Genomic DNA, 17,167 nt, shown 5'->3' with positions numbered 1-17,167 from the left:
CCTCTTAGAGAATTCATCGTGGTCGTGGCAGTCCTGGATGAAGCGGGAGCACTCACTCGAACAGCCGCCGAAACTCCACATCCACGGACCGTGGCATAGTACCCTCCACGTACAGGGGCACGGTTCTTTTCTCCTCTTTTAAAGTGCAGCGCTACTAGTTCCAGCATGATGCACTGCATTTTATCATCTGATTCTTCACCCGAAGAAAAAGAGTCGAGCAAAAACTCTGCGCCTATTGACTTCACATCCATGTTGCGCACAGCGTAACGCAGACGATGCTCGATGACAAAGGCGACGCGGACAAAATGCAGAATTATGCGTGCTGAGTGTTTTTTATTGATTGAGCAAGACAACGTACTTTTCACGGTAATTTATTTCTTGCCAAAACTTCCGTAATTAAGCGCTTGTCGTCTGCTCGTGCAGAAGACGCGCGGTTTCATGCGGGCCGCTAAGTGGAGTGGTTACGTCATCGCATAAACCTCGCCCTCCACTTCTCTACGCCAGCCTGCACGAAGTGTAGGTAAATAAAATGGCCCTACTGTAACTTCTAGTTCACTCTAACTAGCCACCCTACTCTAACGCAGCAATACGCGCGTCACAACTTTTGGGGACCATGTGACCCGGATTGCTGCTCTTTCCTGATCATGACGTCGCAGCACACCCCGGCGATCAGAAACCGAAACCGCTCAGTATAAATAATGCAATAAAAATTATTTACCGCACACATATGAATTGCGCAGCGAGTATCACGCGTCCTGGGCAATACGCAGCGTTTGAAACAAAGAACACGCCAACCAAAAATTTGGCCTCTCCATCCTTTAAAAGTAAGAAACTCCATGGTTCTAGAGCACTGCAACTGCGGCGAGTAGCAGACGATCCACCCCCAAGCGCCGGGCGGAGAACAGCAGCGCCAGGTTTGTTGTCATGAGGCGGAGGCGTAAGGAACTACGCTTTGTCCCTTGCCAGTCGGCACACCTACTCGTCTAGCCACCGCATGCCACTGCTGACCGAACGCACTGAACAGGCCTAGAGGCGAAAGAATCGCAGGAGTGCAAATACTGCTGAAAGTAAAAGTGGTTGCGAAGGGGCGCGTTTCGGGCTTCGGGTAGCATCGAATGCTCGTATGCCCGATGATGCAGAAATCGGTGGTATGATCGGGTAGAAATCGTGTACTTTGCCGTCGTTGCCCGTTTTGAAAGGCATCGATACAGAATGGTGACCATTCATCAGTCGTATATGGTAAGGTGATATGTGTGGTAGGGTTGTTTTGTCATCTCAAAATTTTGTTGAAGTTGGCAGCTTGCGTAGTGGGAGTAGCGATGATGACGGCACGCATCGCGTTCGTGCGACAGTCGCGTGTGGTCTTGCACCTGTTCTCGTGGGCCCCATCGTAGTGGCGGGGTGTGCCTCGCATGAAATGCGTTTCACTAAAGGGCCGAGTGCACATGGAGGTGTGGGAAGCAAAATTTGCAAAAGGCTGCGTCCATGGTTTCTTTTGGCAGGTTGTCGAATGCAATAGGTCGTACATCGACCTCCTGTTCTTTCACGATCCAGAAAAATGCTTGGAGGGAATAATGTAAGTGCACGATCTTTGGCTTTCAATCGGTTCAGTCATGACAGCGTCTGCATCGTATTTTCAGTCAGCTGAAGAACTCTGTCATTGGGAGCAATAATCAAAAGGCCACGGTCATACGGATGGGCCTTGTTCCGAGGTAAACCCTGTTTGATTTGCAAGTCGCCAGCTGAGTACTGAGCGGTGTGCCTGGGGTAACGCAGGTTGTTGCAGATATTGCGCGAGGAGTCTCATCCGCAGCTTTTGTGCGAAACGGCTGTGATCCTCAACAGCCTGGCCAAAGGCACAGAAGAAAATGTCAAGGCATTGCTTGAAGCGGGAGTGCTGCCAGTCTTGCTGCAGGGTGAGTGTGGCCTCCTCCGACGGCATGTCCGGCTACTGGCAGGCACGAGTGCAGCATGGACCCTACATTGCATGTGTTGTCGGGCCCTTTCATCGCTCAGTGCGTTGGCAGGGTTGGCACAGCGCTTAATTTTCCGCCTTTTCTGTTATGCGGCCGAATTTGCTAGCAAATTGAGGAGTGACCCGAAAGAGGGTAAAAATGGCCAAAAAACGCTGGGGCTGTGTTTGGGGAACAGTTATTTATTGTAATTTGTTTATCGACAGCACCAAGGCAGTTGGAGTGGTGCTCCATGCAGTGCCTCTTCTGGCACAATGTGCTGTGCTACTCACAGACATTGCTAGGATGCACTTTTGGCAAAGTGCTTGTGTATAGGTTCCTAAATTACTTCCCATTTTCAAGGCACTTGATCCCTCAGGTGTATGTAGGGTAGCAGGCATCTCTTTTCTTGAAAGCACGTAATTGTATCACCTTCGTGACACATCATGGTTTAAAGTAACAAAATTTGGCAGTAAGCTTGAAATCATTTATTTGAGATACCTCAAGTGCCCATTGGGTGAGGGCTTTCTTTACATGAGGGGCAGGTTTATACCCTAGTGTGTATAAAAGAGTGACTCGATGGCTGATGATAGTTCCAGTCAGGGCATGTGGATAGACGGCCTTGTGGGGGCCTGTCGAATTGAAGAGCTACGAGGGAATGCATGATATACTTTAGGATAGAGACAGTCTTGTGCTTCTGAAGGTTATGCAGTCCTGATTTATTCTTAAGGTAAGTAACACTGGTGCAGTATGAGAGGGTGAATGTTTCGAACAAGTTCGATGAAAAGGTTCATTTGAGTGTGACATTATCTGACTTTAGTCGGATGAGATGGGCACGAGGACAAATAGCCTTTATGATATCCTTGAGGCTACCATTCCCTTCAAAACCGTCCTTAAGGATTGACGAGGGCTGTGTCGGGCTGGTTGATGCATGTTGATGGAAACAGATTGAACAGCGTTGACAGACGGGAGCACCCACTAGCAACCAAATGATTTATTGCTGCCTTCCCTGTTCATCTTCTCCTCCGTCCCCTCTGTTAGCGCTGTTCAATCCGTCTTGAATTGATTGATGGGAAGATTTTAAATCCAATTTTTTCTGCAGTGAATGCCTTTTACCACTGGACAAATGTCAACATAGCCAGAGAGTCCAGAGAATCAATTTTTACTAAGAATAATTGGATGGAGTTATCAGTGCCCCTTAAACTGTGGGAGATTCATGTATAAAGAAAAAGGAACGCCGACCAAAAGGTTGTTGTTTAAAACGAAGACGTTTCGGCTTCCATACGGAAGCCTTGATCACTGGGCGGAAAGCCCAAAGCACAAAGCTTAAGTACGTCGCAGTAATCGCCCCAAGCATCTTGCGTACGTAGGCGGGAGATTGCCTGCATTGTGGTTAAGGGTTTTGTCTGTAGTTTGGATTATCAGGGATTCCAGATATCGACGTGACAGCCAATTCTTTTCTCTTGCGATGACTGATGCTTCTTCCCAAGCTATATTGTGCGTCGCGGCTTCCACGTGTTCCGCAAGTGCATTAAATGCAATCTTTTTGTTCCTGACGTCGTTCTTGTGGTCCCTCAATCGCCTTTCGAAATTCCCGCTTTCGCCGATATAGCAGTAGTCGCAGTCTGCGCAGGGAATCTTATAGATGACGCCAGGAAACTTCTCTTTCTTTATCTTGTCTTTGGCGGCCACCAGCTCATGCCTCAGCTTGCACGCAGGAACGTGAGCGACGTGCACACCGTAAGTGCGCAGAACGCGAGCCACAGGCTCGCTCACGCCCGGCACATATGGGATAGCGGCGCGGGCTCGGCAAGGAGGACCAACTGGTCCTGATGGGCATGAAGACCGTTGAAGAACAGAATCCACGAAGTGCTTGGGGTAGCCGCATTCACTCAATTCTCGGCGCACTTGGCGTAGGTCAGCAGCCCGATCTTCTGGCCTTCGGCAGATGTTTTTGGCACGTCGGACGAGGGAAGCCACGACGGAGCGTTTGTGGCAAACCGGGTGGACAGAATTAAAAGGAAGATACCGGCCTGTGTGGGTTTCTTTTCTATAAACTTTGAAATAAAGGCGGTTTCCACGGCGTTCCACCAAAACGTCCAGAAAAGGAAGACGGCGTGCAGCCTCCTCCTCTACAGTGAATTGAATGGAATCTTCCATGCTATTGATGTGATCTGTGAAAGGACCTAACGCATTCTTTTTGATAATACAGAAACAATCGTCGACGTAACGCACAAAAACCTTTGGGCGCGGTTCGAAGGTAGCCAGTGCGCGAGCTTCTATTGCTTCCATGGTAAGGTTTGCGGTTGTCACCGATATAGATGCGCCCATAGCAGTGCCATGAACTTGTCTATAGACTGTACCCCGGAAAACAAAATAAGTGTTCTCAAGGCAGAACGGGTACGCTGACATCACGTACACCACGTGATGTCACGGTGGAGGACGACGAGGTCATGGTGTCCTTTGATGTGAAATCGCTGTTCACCAGCGTACCCGTGGATCTGGCTGTGGAGGTGTGCCGCTCAGCGCTGCAGAATGACGACGGATTGTGTGAAAGAACCCCTATCGAAGCATCGGATCTTCTGAAGCTGTTGCAGTTCTGCCTTGAGAACACTTATTTTGTTTTCCGGGGTGCAGTCTATAGACAAGTTCATGGCACTGCTATGGGCGCATCTATATCGGTGACAACCGCAAACCTTACCATGGAAGCAATAGAAGCTCGCGCACTGGCTACCTTCGAACCGCGCCCAAAGGTTTTTGTGCGTTACGTCGACGATTGTTTCTGTATTATCAAAAAGAATGCGTTAGGTCCTTTCACAGATCACATCAATAGCATGGAAGATTCCATTCAATTCACTGTAGAGGAGGAGGCTGCACGCCGTCTTCCTTTTCTGGACGTTTTGGTGGAACGCCGTGGAAACCGCCTTTATTTCAAAGTTTATAGAAAAGAAACCCACACAGGCCGGTATCTTCCTTTTAATTCTGTCCACCCGGTTTGCCACAAACGCTCCGTCGTGGCTTCCCTCGTCCGACGTGCCAAAAACATCTGCCGAAGGCCAGAAGATCGGGCTGCTGACCTACGCCAAGTGCGCCGAGAATTGAGTGAATGCGGCTACCCCAAGCACTTCGTGGATTCTGTTCTTCAACGGTCTTCACGCCCATCAGGACCAGTTGGTCTTCTTTGCCGAGCCCGCGCCGCTATCCCATATGTGCCGGGCTGTGAGCGAGCCTGTGGCTCGCGTTCTGCGCACTTACGGTGTGCACGTCGCTCACGTTCCTGCGTGCAAGCTGAGGCATGAGCTGGTGGCCGCCAAAGACAAGATAAAGAAAGAGAAGTTTCCTGGCGTCATCTATAAGATTCCCTGCGCAGACTGCAACTACTGCTATATCGGCGAGAGCGGGAATTTCGAAAGTCGATTGAGGGACCACAAGAACGACGTCAGGAACAAAAAGATTGCATCTAATGCACTTGCGGAACACGTGGAAGCCGCGACGCACAATATAGCTTGGGAAGAAGCATCAGTCATCGCAAGAGAAAAGAATTGGCTGTCACGTCGATATCTGGAATCCCTGATAATCCAAACTACAGACAAAACCCTTAATCACAACGCAGGCAATCTCCCACCTATGTACGCAAGATGCTTGGGGCGATTACTGCGACGTACTTAAGCTTTGTGCTTTGGGCTTTCCGCCCAGTGATCAAGGCTTCCGTATGGAAGCCTAAACGTCTTCGTTTTAAACAACAACCTTTTGGTCGGCGTTCCTTTTTCTTCATACATGAATCTTCTACCCGACCAGACGAGTTTTCGTCAGACTTTAGATTTCATTAAACTGTGGGAGGTGCTACATTTAAATTGTGCCAAAGGCAGCCGAGAACTCTGTTAGCGTTAACTATCCGAATGACATGAGCAGACCGATAAGGTTATGCAAAATGTTATTACCTAAATACTTAATGCAGTTAACAGATGAGACAGTGTAGCCAAAATAGTTGGGAGTCTTTTACCAAATTTTGACATCTATAGAAGAAACAAGTGTCTTCTTCTTAGTATTTAGGATCAGTAACCATCTGTGACCCTCATCTCGCTTTAAAAGGTTTGTTTGAAGAGTGTTATTATCCATAGCCTTATTAATGACACAATCATCAGCGAATAATCAAATGTTTTGTGAAATGTTGGAAAAGTCGTGGATGTGTATGAAAAATGGGAGAACACAGAGCAGTGTACATTGTGGCATGCCAGAGAGGGCAAAGAAGAAATAGACTGATTAATAGTTTGTAGTTAGGAAATTCTTTATCCAATTGAAAACAAAAATGGAATAAGGTTTAGTCGTGAAAGATTTAAAACCAGGCATTTATGTATTTATTTATTTATTTGAAATCCTTTCAGGCCCGTAGGGCATTGTGTAAGGTGGGCATCAAATTTAAAACAATATTCAGAACAGTTAAAAAAAATGCAGCACACAGCAAAAATACTTGAACACATGAAAAAGGACCGAAGTAATGGATCTAATGACAAGGAAATAAGAAAGAGAAATACGCAGTACAGGTTAAAGCACAACAACAAAATAATAAAGAATGCACATAGCTTGTGTTGTTATAGCAAGTAATCAAGCAGGTCGTGATATAGTACAGTTCATAATATGATGAGCAAAATTATGCGGGGCTTTGTCAAAAACTTTTTTTGAAGTCTATGAAATGGGGTCAACAGGTAACGTTAAGATCAACACTGGTGTTTAGGTAGTGAAGACATAATGAAAGTTGAGTCTCACATCAGTGGCCTTTTCGAAATTCATGCTGGTTAGAGGGTGGGAAAAGTTGACAGATGTATAAAAATTTATAAGATGTGAATAAATATGTTCCATAATATTGGGACAGATGTGGGCTAAGGATATTGGATGGTAGTTAGTAGAACCTTGTTTAGGGACATCTCATCCACTTCCCAGTCTTGAGGGGTGACTTGAAAAGTGTATGTCAAGATAAAGCTGGTTATGTATGTTGTGTTTTTAAGCACTTGTGAATTGGTGCCACTGATGGCTGAAGATGATGCCAGTTTTAATGGTTCAGTGACTTGAAATTCCGTGAGAAAAGATTACCTTGGCTATAATGGGATGATTATATGGTGGGAAATACGGGAGGTTCGTGTCTGTTTTATTAGTGAAAAATGGAAGACAAGGTTGAGATAAGTGTCTCTGCGACCTTGTCAGTGAGTGGACGGGCTGTCTTGTTTGATCTGTTAATGATATTGAGTGATTTATTTGTTAGGCATTAATTGCTCTCCAGAACTGTTTCAGGCTGAACAGGTTACTGTTGCGGGCTATTTGGTTCGGCATAAAGAAAGAAACAGCACAGACGCAACACGAAGAAGGTGCTAATTAACAACTGAAGTTTATTTGAGGGTGCACATACAATATGTTGTCTTGAGGTAAATGGCTGAGTCAACGTCAGGGGCAGCGAAAAGTCCAAATAAAACCTATAAAATTCATAAAAGCAATAGAATTCAAGATGAAATGGTTTTAAGACTGTGGGATGAGTGACAGGTGTAAAAGAGGTCAACAAGGCATGAGGTGAACGTTGGCTGGTGAGTGTTACACCCTAGAAATGCAGTAAAAATGTGGCTAAAAGGTTAGGTGATGGTGCTAAACAAACTGTTCGATGAGAGGCGAGGTTAGTATTTCTCCAGATAGGTTCTCTATTTTGTAAGCAGGTCAGTGGATGGGCTGCTGACACGTGTGGTGCCATTGTTTCAAATGAGCTAGGCTTCGTGTATCTCGTGTGCGTTTGTTGGGGTAGCTGCTTAAAATCTTTGTCTTGTCCAGGGCTGGCAGGCAAGAGCACTTTTTACAATGAAGAGGCAAATTACTGCCTGTGCCCGTCTTGAGTGATTTGGAGTGTTCCCGCAGCCACTCATTGATACATCTTCCTGTTTGCCCAGTATAGGACGCTCCATGTGATAGCGGTCTCTTCTAGACGACCGAGGTCACACATGGGTTCGTAAACTGTAGTCTGTGCTTTATTGTTGCACGTGCCTTTTGGCTGGTTGTCTTGGTTGACTTTTTTGCAGAGGTCTCCTAATTTGTTGGGCACCAGTAATCTACACGAACTTTGAATTTCACAGACATCATCTTGATTCTGTGGCTGACCTTGTGTATGTACGGAATTGCTGCTGTCACTCTGGGCCAATCTGTATTGCCGTTATTGCATTAAGAGCGCCCTCAAGCAGTGGATGCCTTCTTGGTAGACATAAAGGATCTCTGCTACTCTCTGCCACAAACAGCTCTTTTGAAAGCCATCAGTGAGGCAATAGAGCGGCTCGCTTTCAAAACGCCTGTGTCATCGGCGTCAGCAGGCTCCTCGACCTCGGCATCAGACACTGTGTCGAATAAGCCGGCCTTGCGGAAGCAGTTCCGCTCGCCAGTGGCCGTCTCCTCCGCCCAGGCCGCTTTCATCATCTCTATCGCTGAATACAATGGAAATGGTTACGGTGTTCCCGTCCGCCATCCCGAATTACAACCAGGGCACGAGATTTGAACGAAGCCAACGAAACGTCCGCACTGCAACAAGAGTGACAAAAGCACGCGATGAGGTAGACGTGCAACGTGCACAGGCGTCAATCAAGCCAATCAAGCTAGAGATACAGACACAGAGCGCCAGCGGTGAGACCAATGAGGGGCGTCTGTGAGCGTCAGTGCAGCCACCTCTTGGCTCCCACGGAAGGCCTGGTTCACGGAGCGTGGCCTCCGCCATCGGCATCGGCAGCGGTGTGGTTGATCGTGGAGGCTGCGCGCGGATTTCCAAGAGAGTGAGGAGATGGGAGCGGAGTTGTGAGGAGGGGCGGGAGGCGATCTTGGAAGACGCGTTGGCGGGGAAAGGGTAGCTCGCTCGAGAGCGGCACGAACGGGGCGGGCAGCACGGGCAGTTCACCTGCGATGAGGCTCGGGAAAATACGCTGCGCGCCAGGCTCGCAAAGGGGTCGGAGGCAGGTTATCCCGCATCACGGCGCCAGGTTTACGCCGTCCGTTCGCTGTAACCAATCAGCAGGGCTTAATGACGTTCGTTACACGTGTGGTTTTGTGCCATTGAAACAATGTATATTTTGACGGTCAAGCAGGTTTTGTTTGTTATAATCGAAAGTTCGTCTTAAGTGGGGCCGTTATATGTGGGCTCGACTGTATAGTTAACCATGCTCTCGGCAGTTGTGTGGGTGAAAGAAAAAATCCTGCTATGAATGTAGTTCAGTAACAAGCTCCGAAGGACCATAGGGCGATGTCCTCACTGCTTTTCCACCCATTCATACACTTCCAGCAAGTAGAACGCAAAATGGCATAAAATGACTCAGAGTCGACATCAGGTTCAGTCCTGTGCATTGCCGCACTTAAACAAGCACACATACATGCCACTGCACCGAACAATCACGCAACGCCTGCAGTATGTCCGCCGCAGTTCGGCAACTTGACAAGACTGCATTGCGTGGCTCCATCTGTACGCATTCGAAAGAAGTACGAGGAGCGATGAACAAGATTCTGTCATGCTGTCAGGCGGAGTGTCAACACCTAAACATATTTTTACACCTAAGTAACCATTCAAAACAGGGAACAAAGATGGTGACACATGCACTCTTTCAGTTGCCTCCTCGCATTGTCATAAGAGAACACTAGTAAGGTTGGAGCGCATTGGAGGGATTGCTGTACCAGTGGCATTTGTTGCAAGCAGTGGTTGTTGATTGACAGTCACTAGGTGTTGCAGTGTCGTTCACGTCGCATGGGGTTCACGCAAAAAATGACGGGCAAGTAATGTGTACGAAAACTGCCTGCGAGAGGAGTGCATGGCAGTACTTGTGTTCAGAGCATTGCGTCTTCACTCTAGAAATAACGTCCTTTATTGCATGCTATTAAACAGTAGTGCAGCATTCTTGGCATTGATGAAAACTCAACTTTTGTTCTTCCCCTTCACTGTGCTAAGAGGTTTGTGTACCACTTTTGTAGCGCAGGTATCAAGGTGTATTGAAAAGGGGGCACGGACTTGAAATTTTGAAAGCTGACAAAGGATATATAATTAGTTAAATGATGAGTAATTCAATCAAAACAGAAATCGTCATGCACCTGCCGGCATGCGATAGGTGAGAGCAGGTAGACTCCCCAGATTCGTGAGCCCATGTGACTGCTGGCAGTGCACAGGAATTGGGCGTTGGTGCTCAACGAAAACTTGTAGGAGTCTTTCAAGCCAAAAACACTGACATGCAAGAATACCCTTTTAATGCACATGCGGCATACGAGAGAACGATTTTCTCATGTCCTTTGCAGAGTCCTATATTTCGGCTTGTTTTTGCGAGATCATTTGCAGTAAATCATTCGCAACATAAATGGTTTTTTTTTATCACGTGTTGTGTGTGGCTGCAGTGAGCGGGGGATGTGTGTCTAGCAAGCCAGGAGACTTAAAAGGCCAAGAAAGAGTCAGTCATGGTTACACTCACTGTAACACATGTTTGGACTGGCGTTGTGCAATTGGTGCTTGCAAATTACTGTAAGAGCGTTTAAGTTATCAGTGCTACCTTGGATTATAGTCACAGCATGTGGGACAGGACTGGTAATTTGTTAATTTATTTATTCCGTTGGTTTTGTAAACTGCTTAGCATCGCGCACACCCCGAGAAAGCTTGCACAGTTACTGAACCTGTTGTGGCAGTTCCCCACTGTGCGCGCTTGTGAGCACCCTCACAAACTTGTGACTGCTGAGAGACCAGCTTTGTATGAGTGGTTGACATGATCCATTTGTGCACTGTAGAGTTTGCATAGCATGGTTGTATTTACAATGGCATGCCAAGAATGTTGGGGTATACTTTTTGCTAAATTGAGGACAGCAGACAGCTATAGCATATTGAGAAAAAGAAAAGGCAAGGGGGTTGATTGCAGGGCTGGTGCACCAAGACCAGCGTTATGTGGAGGCTTGCCTGTGCTGCCTGCGCACACTGTTCCTCTCGGAGCTGGCACCCGTGGAGTGCATGTACGAGGAGCCCTGGGCGGTGAGGCACCTGCTGCTCATGGCCACCCAGATGCATGCCACCAACCAGGAGTGCATTGCGACCATCCTCATGGCGGTTTGCAAGGCAGGGCTCGTTTCTTCATCCTACTTTAAATGCATGCCGCAAGAAAAGTTATCTTTACTGAGCTTTTTTAAGTGAGAAAATTGCATAAAAGTCAAGTACCCTCTCACAGAAGATTCTGGTAACTGCATTTTCTTGACCGCTATGCATCAAAATAGCACGAAAGCAGTGCAGCGAGCATTGTCAAGAATGTGAAGAGTCTTTTGCCTCAGATTCTCATTGGTCAGACAATGGGGCTGTGGCCAGTGCAAAGCCGTTGGACCCAGCAGCTCTTGGGCCTTCATGCCATGTTGGGCTTGTTTGGCCTGCTGGTGAGGCAGTTTATTCTCACTGGAGCAATCAGATCTGCTGCTTTGCAGGTGGATGCTTTGGGGGATTGCAGATTACTACAAGAAATTTTTTTTCCCCCAGCATACCGTATTTACACGATTGTAAGCCGGCCTATAAATTTGAAAATCCGAAGTGGGGGGTCGACTTACAATCGAAATGAAAACATCGCACTATATGTAAAGGTGAGACAAACGAGATATCAGGAGTGCTACAGCGTGGTTGCATTTTTCCTGCGTGGCTCCGTCGCATCGTTCTTGGTGCTGGCCTTGAGCAGCTGCTATGTCAATGCGCAGAACCAACATCCCCTCCCCGCGCGCGCGGGCTGCTCGATAAAAAGCAAACTGGCACCCCACACTCCCCACACGTGGCTGCTGACTGCAGTTGCTGGTAAGCGGCAGCGGCCCAACAAGTTGTCTTTTTACTGTCAAATGCGCGCTCGGCGATTCGGCGCTCAAGGGAGCGTTGATAGTTGATGGTAGGGCCGCTGTTATAATCGAGGCGGCACCCTCACTCGGAACGGCAGCGGTGCCGGGGAGTGTTGGTAGCCGACAGAAGAGCCGATGTCATTCACTCGTAGTTTCTCTTTGCCTCTGACGGATTTGACATCATTGAAGACGGACAGCATGCTCCCCATAGAGATCTTTTGAAGCGAAAGCTTCACTACGGGACCTCGTGCTTCGGTCGCCGTATGCCTAGTTAGTTAGCTGAGTTAGAGGTCAAACCATGAAAAAGAGAAGAAGAAATTGAATCAATATCCATCACCAGGAGTCGAATCCACGGCTGCGCGAACAGATCTCCTTTAAAGGGGCTGCAAAACACTGCTTGAACGGATGCCGGTTACACTTCAGATGTATTCTTTATGTCACACAGATGCTGACTCAAAAAGAATTACAAGAATCGATGCATAGGAACGGGAGTTATTCAATGAAGAAATTTCAAAATACAAGCAAACAAAATGCCGCCCTCAAATCGATTTTCGTGCAGCTTCCCATTCCCATTTCACTCTCCCAATGACGACACTTGGGGGGACCAATCAAAACAACCTATCTGAGCGCGTTGCGGCAGTTTGAACTCCATGGTTTCCTGTTCTCTGTAACTCGTTCTTGCCAAGGCTGGCAGCGCTGTTTCTATGGTTACACCAACCATGTGAACGCCCAGCTGACCCAGCGATGCTTCATCGTCACGTCGACGACGCAGAAGGGAACACTGATCAGTGATGTTCCCCCACTTATGGATCCGAACGCGATACGAACTGGATCCGAACTCTAGTGTGAGATACTGCGACGGTGTGACGGCCTATGCAAGGTATCAGACACATTTAGCATAGCGCGTATCACTACCGCTCACCGCCTACCATGGCTCATCGCTCCTAGCACACTGGTTGGTCACGGCGAGCAAGGAGCGCGTGCTGCTGACAGACTGTGGCGCCACCGCTGCCTGGTGATCCTACACAAGCTGACGATGCGCACTGCTAAATGTGAAACGAACAGCTTTTTTCTTTGCATGCTTCCTTGGGACCGAAACGAACGCTCATAGAGTGCAATGGCTCGATCGGATCGATTCCGCAAAGCCGTTCTCAGATGCATAGAGAGTAGACATAAGTGTTGTGTGCTAGGTCGTAGGATGTTTGCAGAGAGGCGCAAAGTCCTTCGATGCAAAAAATAGCCAGAGCCTCTGGTGGTGTATTTTTGTTTTACTTTCTTTACAGTACTTTTATCTAGGGCAAACAAGTTGGGTTTGTTGATGTAATATAAAACAAAAACTGGACAAAATGTATCTCTAGTTATTAACACAATTTGCAGTACATTTACTGTTTTTCTAATCATCAAGCTCCCGTCAAGTGATGTCATATCTGCTGCTAAAAACCGCCACTGTCTGGTGACACCGTCAGTGGCATGAATTTGTCTTTGCGAGCTAATTAAAATATTAAAAACCGGAGTATGCGCGGTGTGACCGATGCTAATAGCATCACTATAACTCCTTCTATGCGACCAAGAGGCAAAAAAATGCACTGATTATGTGTTTGGGGGCCCCTTTAAGGGCCGCTCAGCGAGACCACTAGGCTATCGCCGCAGCCAACACGGCTCGTGTGAAACTGCACCACACACTCGCGCTGTGCATTGGAGAGTGTCGTTTTCATCAACTTCCATCTGCTTCGTCCCGCGGCACTGCCTGCTCACCGTCGTCTTCTGCGTAGCACAAATCCGTGCTTTTGGTCCGGTTCGAATGCAGTAAACATTCTCTGTAGTTTGTTTTTTCCCGATTAACTTGGCGCGTATTATTCACTAAAAGATTCTTCACAATTTGAACATGACTCGCCGAAAACGTGAAAATTAGGTCCATGTGAAAACTATGGCGTTTACAATATACACACTGGTAACAGTTATAAGCAGGAGGTCCAGTGTGGTAGATGTGTATGACGAATTCCCCTTGCATCGTAGAAACTGATGTGTAATTTTTCCATTGCTCGAGGACATGGTTCGATAACGTTGAATTTTATCATTTTCTTTTCTGCCCTCTATAGTTGTGTTTTAATCCTAACTGCATTTTTAATAAAATGCTCAGTCTTATCTTGGAAATTAAGATTTATGCGCAAAGTTATCGCACGGCTTATTTTCTCTTATTCTTGCTTATCTATAGGAAAGCCAGCAGTAAGTGTTCACTGATCATTAAATTCCTGAAGCTCGGAATGCATTTGACTGACTGTATTAATCTATATATCAGGTGTTTCAGGGAAGGTGATCACTAATTTTTTAAAATAGGGTTTTTGAGGTAAAAAGAAGCTTTTTGCAGCATAGTAATACCAGTGTTGGTGGATGTCAAAAAACAGGCGAATCATGTTAACTAGTAGAGGAGTCGTTAAATTCTAATAGTTAACTATTACCAATAGGCACCTGATTGCAGTTAGAGATTTGTAGCCAGCCGTTAGTAATAGCCATATTAGTTTTTAGAATTTTGAAATGGTTATTGTCTTCGCCGCCGTGCCTCGACAAAATTTGTCTACATCGTGCCAAAATGCATGTGCTTTCGAAAAGCATGCAGGCAAAGCAACCCCTCCATTGCACCTAACTAGTTGAAATAGCCAAATTCTGGTGAGCCCCATCACCGAGGGTAATTGCGTTTTCCAAATTCTAAAAATTGATATGGCCATTACTAACGGCTGGCTACAAATCTCAATTACAATCAGGGGGCTGTCGATAATAATTAAATAGTTAGCTATTAGAATTTAGTTAATCACTCTAGTACTGTCAGACCTCGATATAAATGAACACGGATATTACGAATTATTGACTGTATCGAATTCTTCGTAAATATTTTTGGCAAGCGCATACAATTTCTACTGCATATATCGAACGTGGTTGGCCATTAAACGAATATATCGAACTCCTCAGCATGCTGAACTTCTTGGAATACTGGGACTCGCATCCTCATCTGCTGAACTCCCGTAGAGCGAGCTCATTTAAACTTAATCGAACGCCAAGATCAACTGAATCTCTCATCTGAATCATGAACCACCTTTGCAGACTGAGTGTTCGAAACTGGTTTTGCCCCCCGTATGGTGTAGCGGGGTTTGCGGAGCCCCTTCCAAGCACACAGCCCTGAGGAAGCGTCGCAGGGCTTCAGCATATGTTGGGCGGCAGTAGTCTGTGTGGATTGGCTGTGGTTCGGCGCGTAGTAACGGAGGCCTGATAGCTTGCTGCACATCTTCGCGGATAACGCTCATAAGAGAGCTGGCCGCTGGCTGCGACGTACCACAAATCTTCTCTAGCTCCTCACAGACAACAGCGCGGATCATGTTGTGGAGAAAGTCGGTATTGCTGTTGATACCCGGGAGGGACTCCGTAACAGAAGCAGCAAGGACTGGCCGGTCGTACGCGGTGGAACGCTGCCGGAGGACCTGCTCCATCATGACTGCCTCTGCTAGAAACTCGGCAACAGTGCTCTGGGGGTCTGCGCACGAGGCCGGCGAAAAGCTGTTCTTTTAACACCGCGCATTAGGTGGCGCAGTTTTCTGGCATCCGACATGGCTGGGTCAGCCCGTCGGAAGAGCCGTGTTATGTCTTCGATGTACATTGTAACCGATTCGTCGGGCATTTGCATACGGGACTGCAGGGCTCGTTCAGCTCGCTCCAGATGATCAGTGCTGACATACGCAGCGAGCAGTTGACGTCAGAACTCGGGCCATGATGAAAGACTGTCCTTACGGTTTTCGTACCACGTACGAGCATTGTCCTCCAAGCTGAAGAAAACGTTCCTCAGCTTGGTGGCGTCATCCCATTGGTTAAATGCAGCAACACGTTCAAACTGGAGGAGCCAATCTTCCACGTCCTCCAGTTGAGCCCCGTTAAAGGACTTTGGTAGCTGTGGGTTCTGGGGGGTGTAGTACGCGGCGCCTTGCATGACTGGTTGAGGGGTAGGCGCCGAGGTAGAGTCGAATGGCCTGAGCACAAGAGGCAGTCGGCCAGACAGCGAGGTTGTCTCCAATAGCCCATGCTCAGGGGGCAGTCCAAGATTTTGGCGGCTGACCCAGTGCACTGGCGTGCTGACAGGGAGAGGTCTGGGGTCGTCGGTGTGAGGAGGGGTGTGCGACATATTCCAGGGCGATTTACCCAGCACCTCCACCACAAAACGTCACAAATAGTTTGCAGAACCAAAAGGGCTAGGCACAGGCCACAAGTAGTCGAGCAGTGTCCTAACTGCAAGAGCACGCGCGTCTCACTTTGTCCTCAAGGTGCCGCCCGGGGACACCTGGCGGCAATATGTTAGGGCCTGTCAACTTTGCTTAATGAAGTCTGTCAAGCTTCGTAAAGAAAGGTGGGAGAGCCACAAATCACCATATTTGAGGTACAGTGCTCGTGAGCATATGCAAGATATGTGTGCTTCAAGTAAACATTGTGTGACATATTTCGTTAAGGTTTAGCACACCTTTACATCTTGCTCAAACTTTTATAGCATCGTTTGCCAACCTAAGAGATTTTGCAATTTAAAGCTCCATGCTCCAGTGTGTTTCTAAAGCATGTTTCATTGTTCCAAAGTGCTTGAAGTTGGAAATCTTAGTGCTCCTAAATAATGCTCCAAAGTGCTCCAAATCGAAAATTTTAATGCTCTAAAAATTTCTCCAAATTGCGATTCATCATTATCATCACTGAAAAGGCAGGTATGCTAACATATCTGAGGTCACTCTCTGGTTACAAAGTCAAGTGTGGCTCAGATAATGATGATGAACCTTGTATTATAGTCTCATTAGTAAGAGTAATCTGCTCTATGGTACATCTAAGGAAAAAAAACATCTAATACAGTTGATCTCGGATATATCAACCCTGAGTGTATCAAATTATTGCACATGTTGAACAGCCAAAACATCCCCTTAAAAATTCTGTGAAAAAAATATGTGTAGCTCTGTTGTGCATGTTTACCATTCAGTGAAATGTTGGAGCTGCATGGCCTTAGACGTCTGCTGGCAGTACTTGCCAGGCAAAGGTGTTATAAAGCCGTTTGATGAGGGGAGTGTGGGGGAAATTTGTGATGAGCTGAGTTACAGTGCACAGTTTTTGAACAGCCTTTGGTGATTGGAAGCCTTTAATATTGATGCCTTGCTGTGTTAATTGAGCATTTTGTCAATAACCACCCTTTCCATGCTTTTCACCAAACCTGCAACACATTGGTGCAGTATCAATGCCGACCCTTTATTTGAACATATTTTGTGTGTAAAGAAACAGGAAAGATTGCTTTAAAGACCTATTTTTTTTTCACCAAGAGGACTTTGGTGATTTCCTGTGTTTTTTTG

General features: G+C 47.0%; 1 protein-coding gene across 6 annotated transcripts in view; it reads left to right on the top strand.

Moving 5' to 3' along the window:
• Positions 1 to 961: 961 nt before the first annotated feature.
• The window catches only part of LOC144109739 (armadillo repeat-containing protein 8-like), a 114,493-nt gene continuing 98,287 nt past the window's right edge, over positions 962 to 17,167 (top strand). For 4 of the 6 annotated variants that reach the window (XM_077642568.1, XM_077642550.1, XM_077642536.1 and 1 more), the window contains exons 1-5: positions 964 to 1,239; positions 1,503 to 1,576; positions 1,641 to 1,712; positions 1,777 to 1,916; positions 10,859 to 11,052. In XM_077642568.1, coding sequence (XP_077498694.1) covers positions 1,213 to 1,239; positions 1,503 to 1,576; positions 1,641 to 1,712; positions 1,777 to 1,916; positions 10,859 to 11,052 — 507 coding nt within the window. In that variant the 5' untranslated portion in view covers positions 964 to 1,212. Of the gene's footprint in view, positions 1,240 to 1,502; positions 1,577 to 1,640; positions 1,713 to 1,776; positions 1,917 to 10,858; positions 11,053 to 17,167 lie in introns of all 6 variants that reach the window. The other 2 variants (XM_077642555.1, XM_077642544.1) reach the window with 2 other exon arrangements.

This window comes from Amblyomma americanum, chromosome 1 (assembly GCF_052857255.1).
Source record: "Amblyomma americanum isolate KBUSLIRL-KWMA chromosome 1, ASM5285725v1, whole genome shotgun sequence".
Lineage (NCBI taxonomy): Eukaryota > Metazoa > Arthropoda > Arachnida > Ixodida > Ixodidae > Amblyomma > Amblyomma americanum.
Note: the sequence above shows the minus strand (reverse complement) of the source record. Positions and strands in the feature narration are given on the sequence as shown.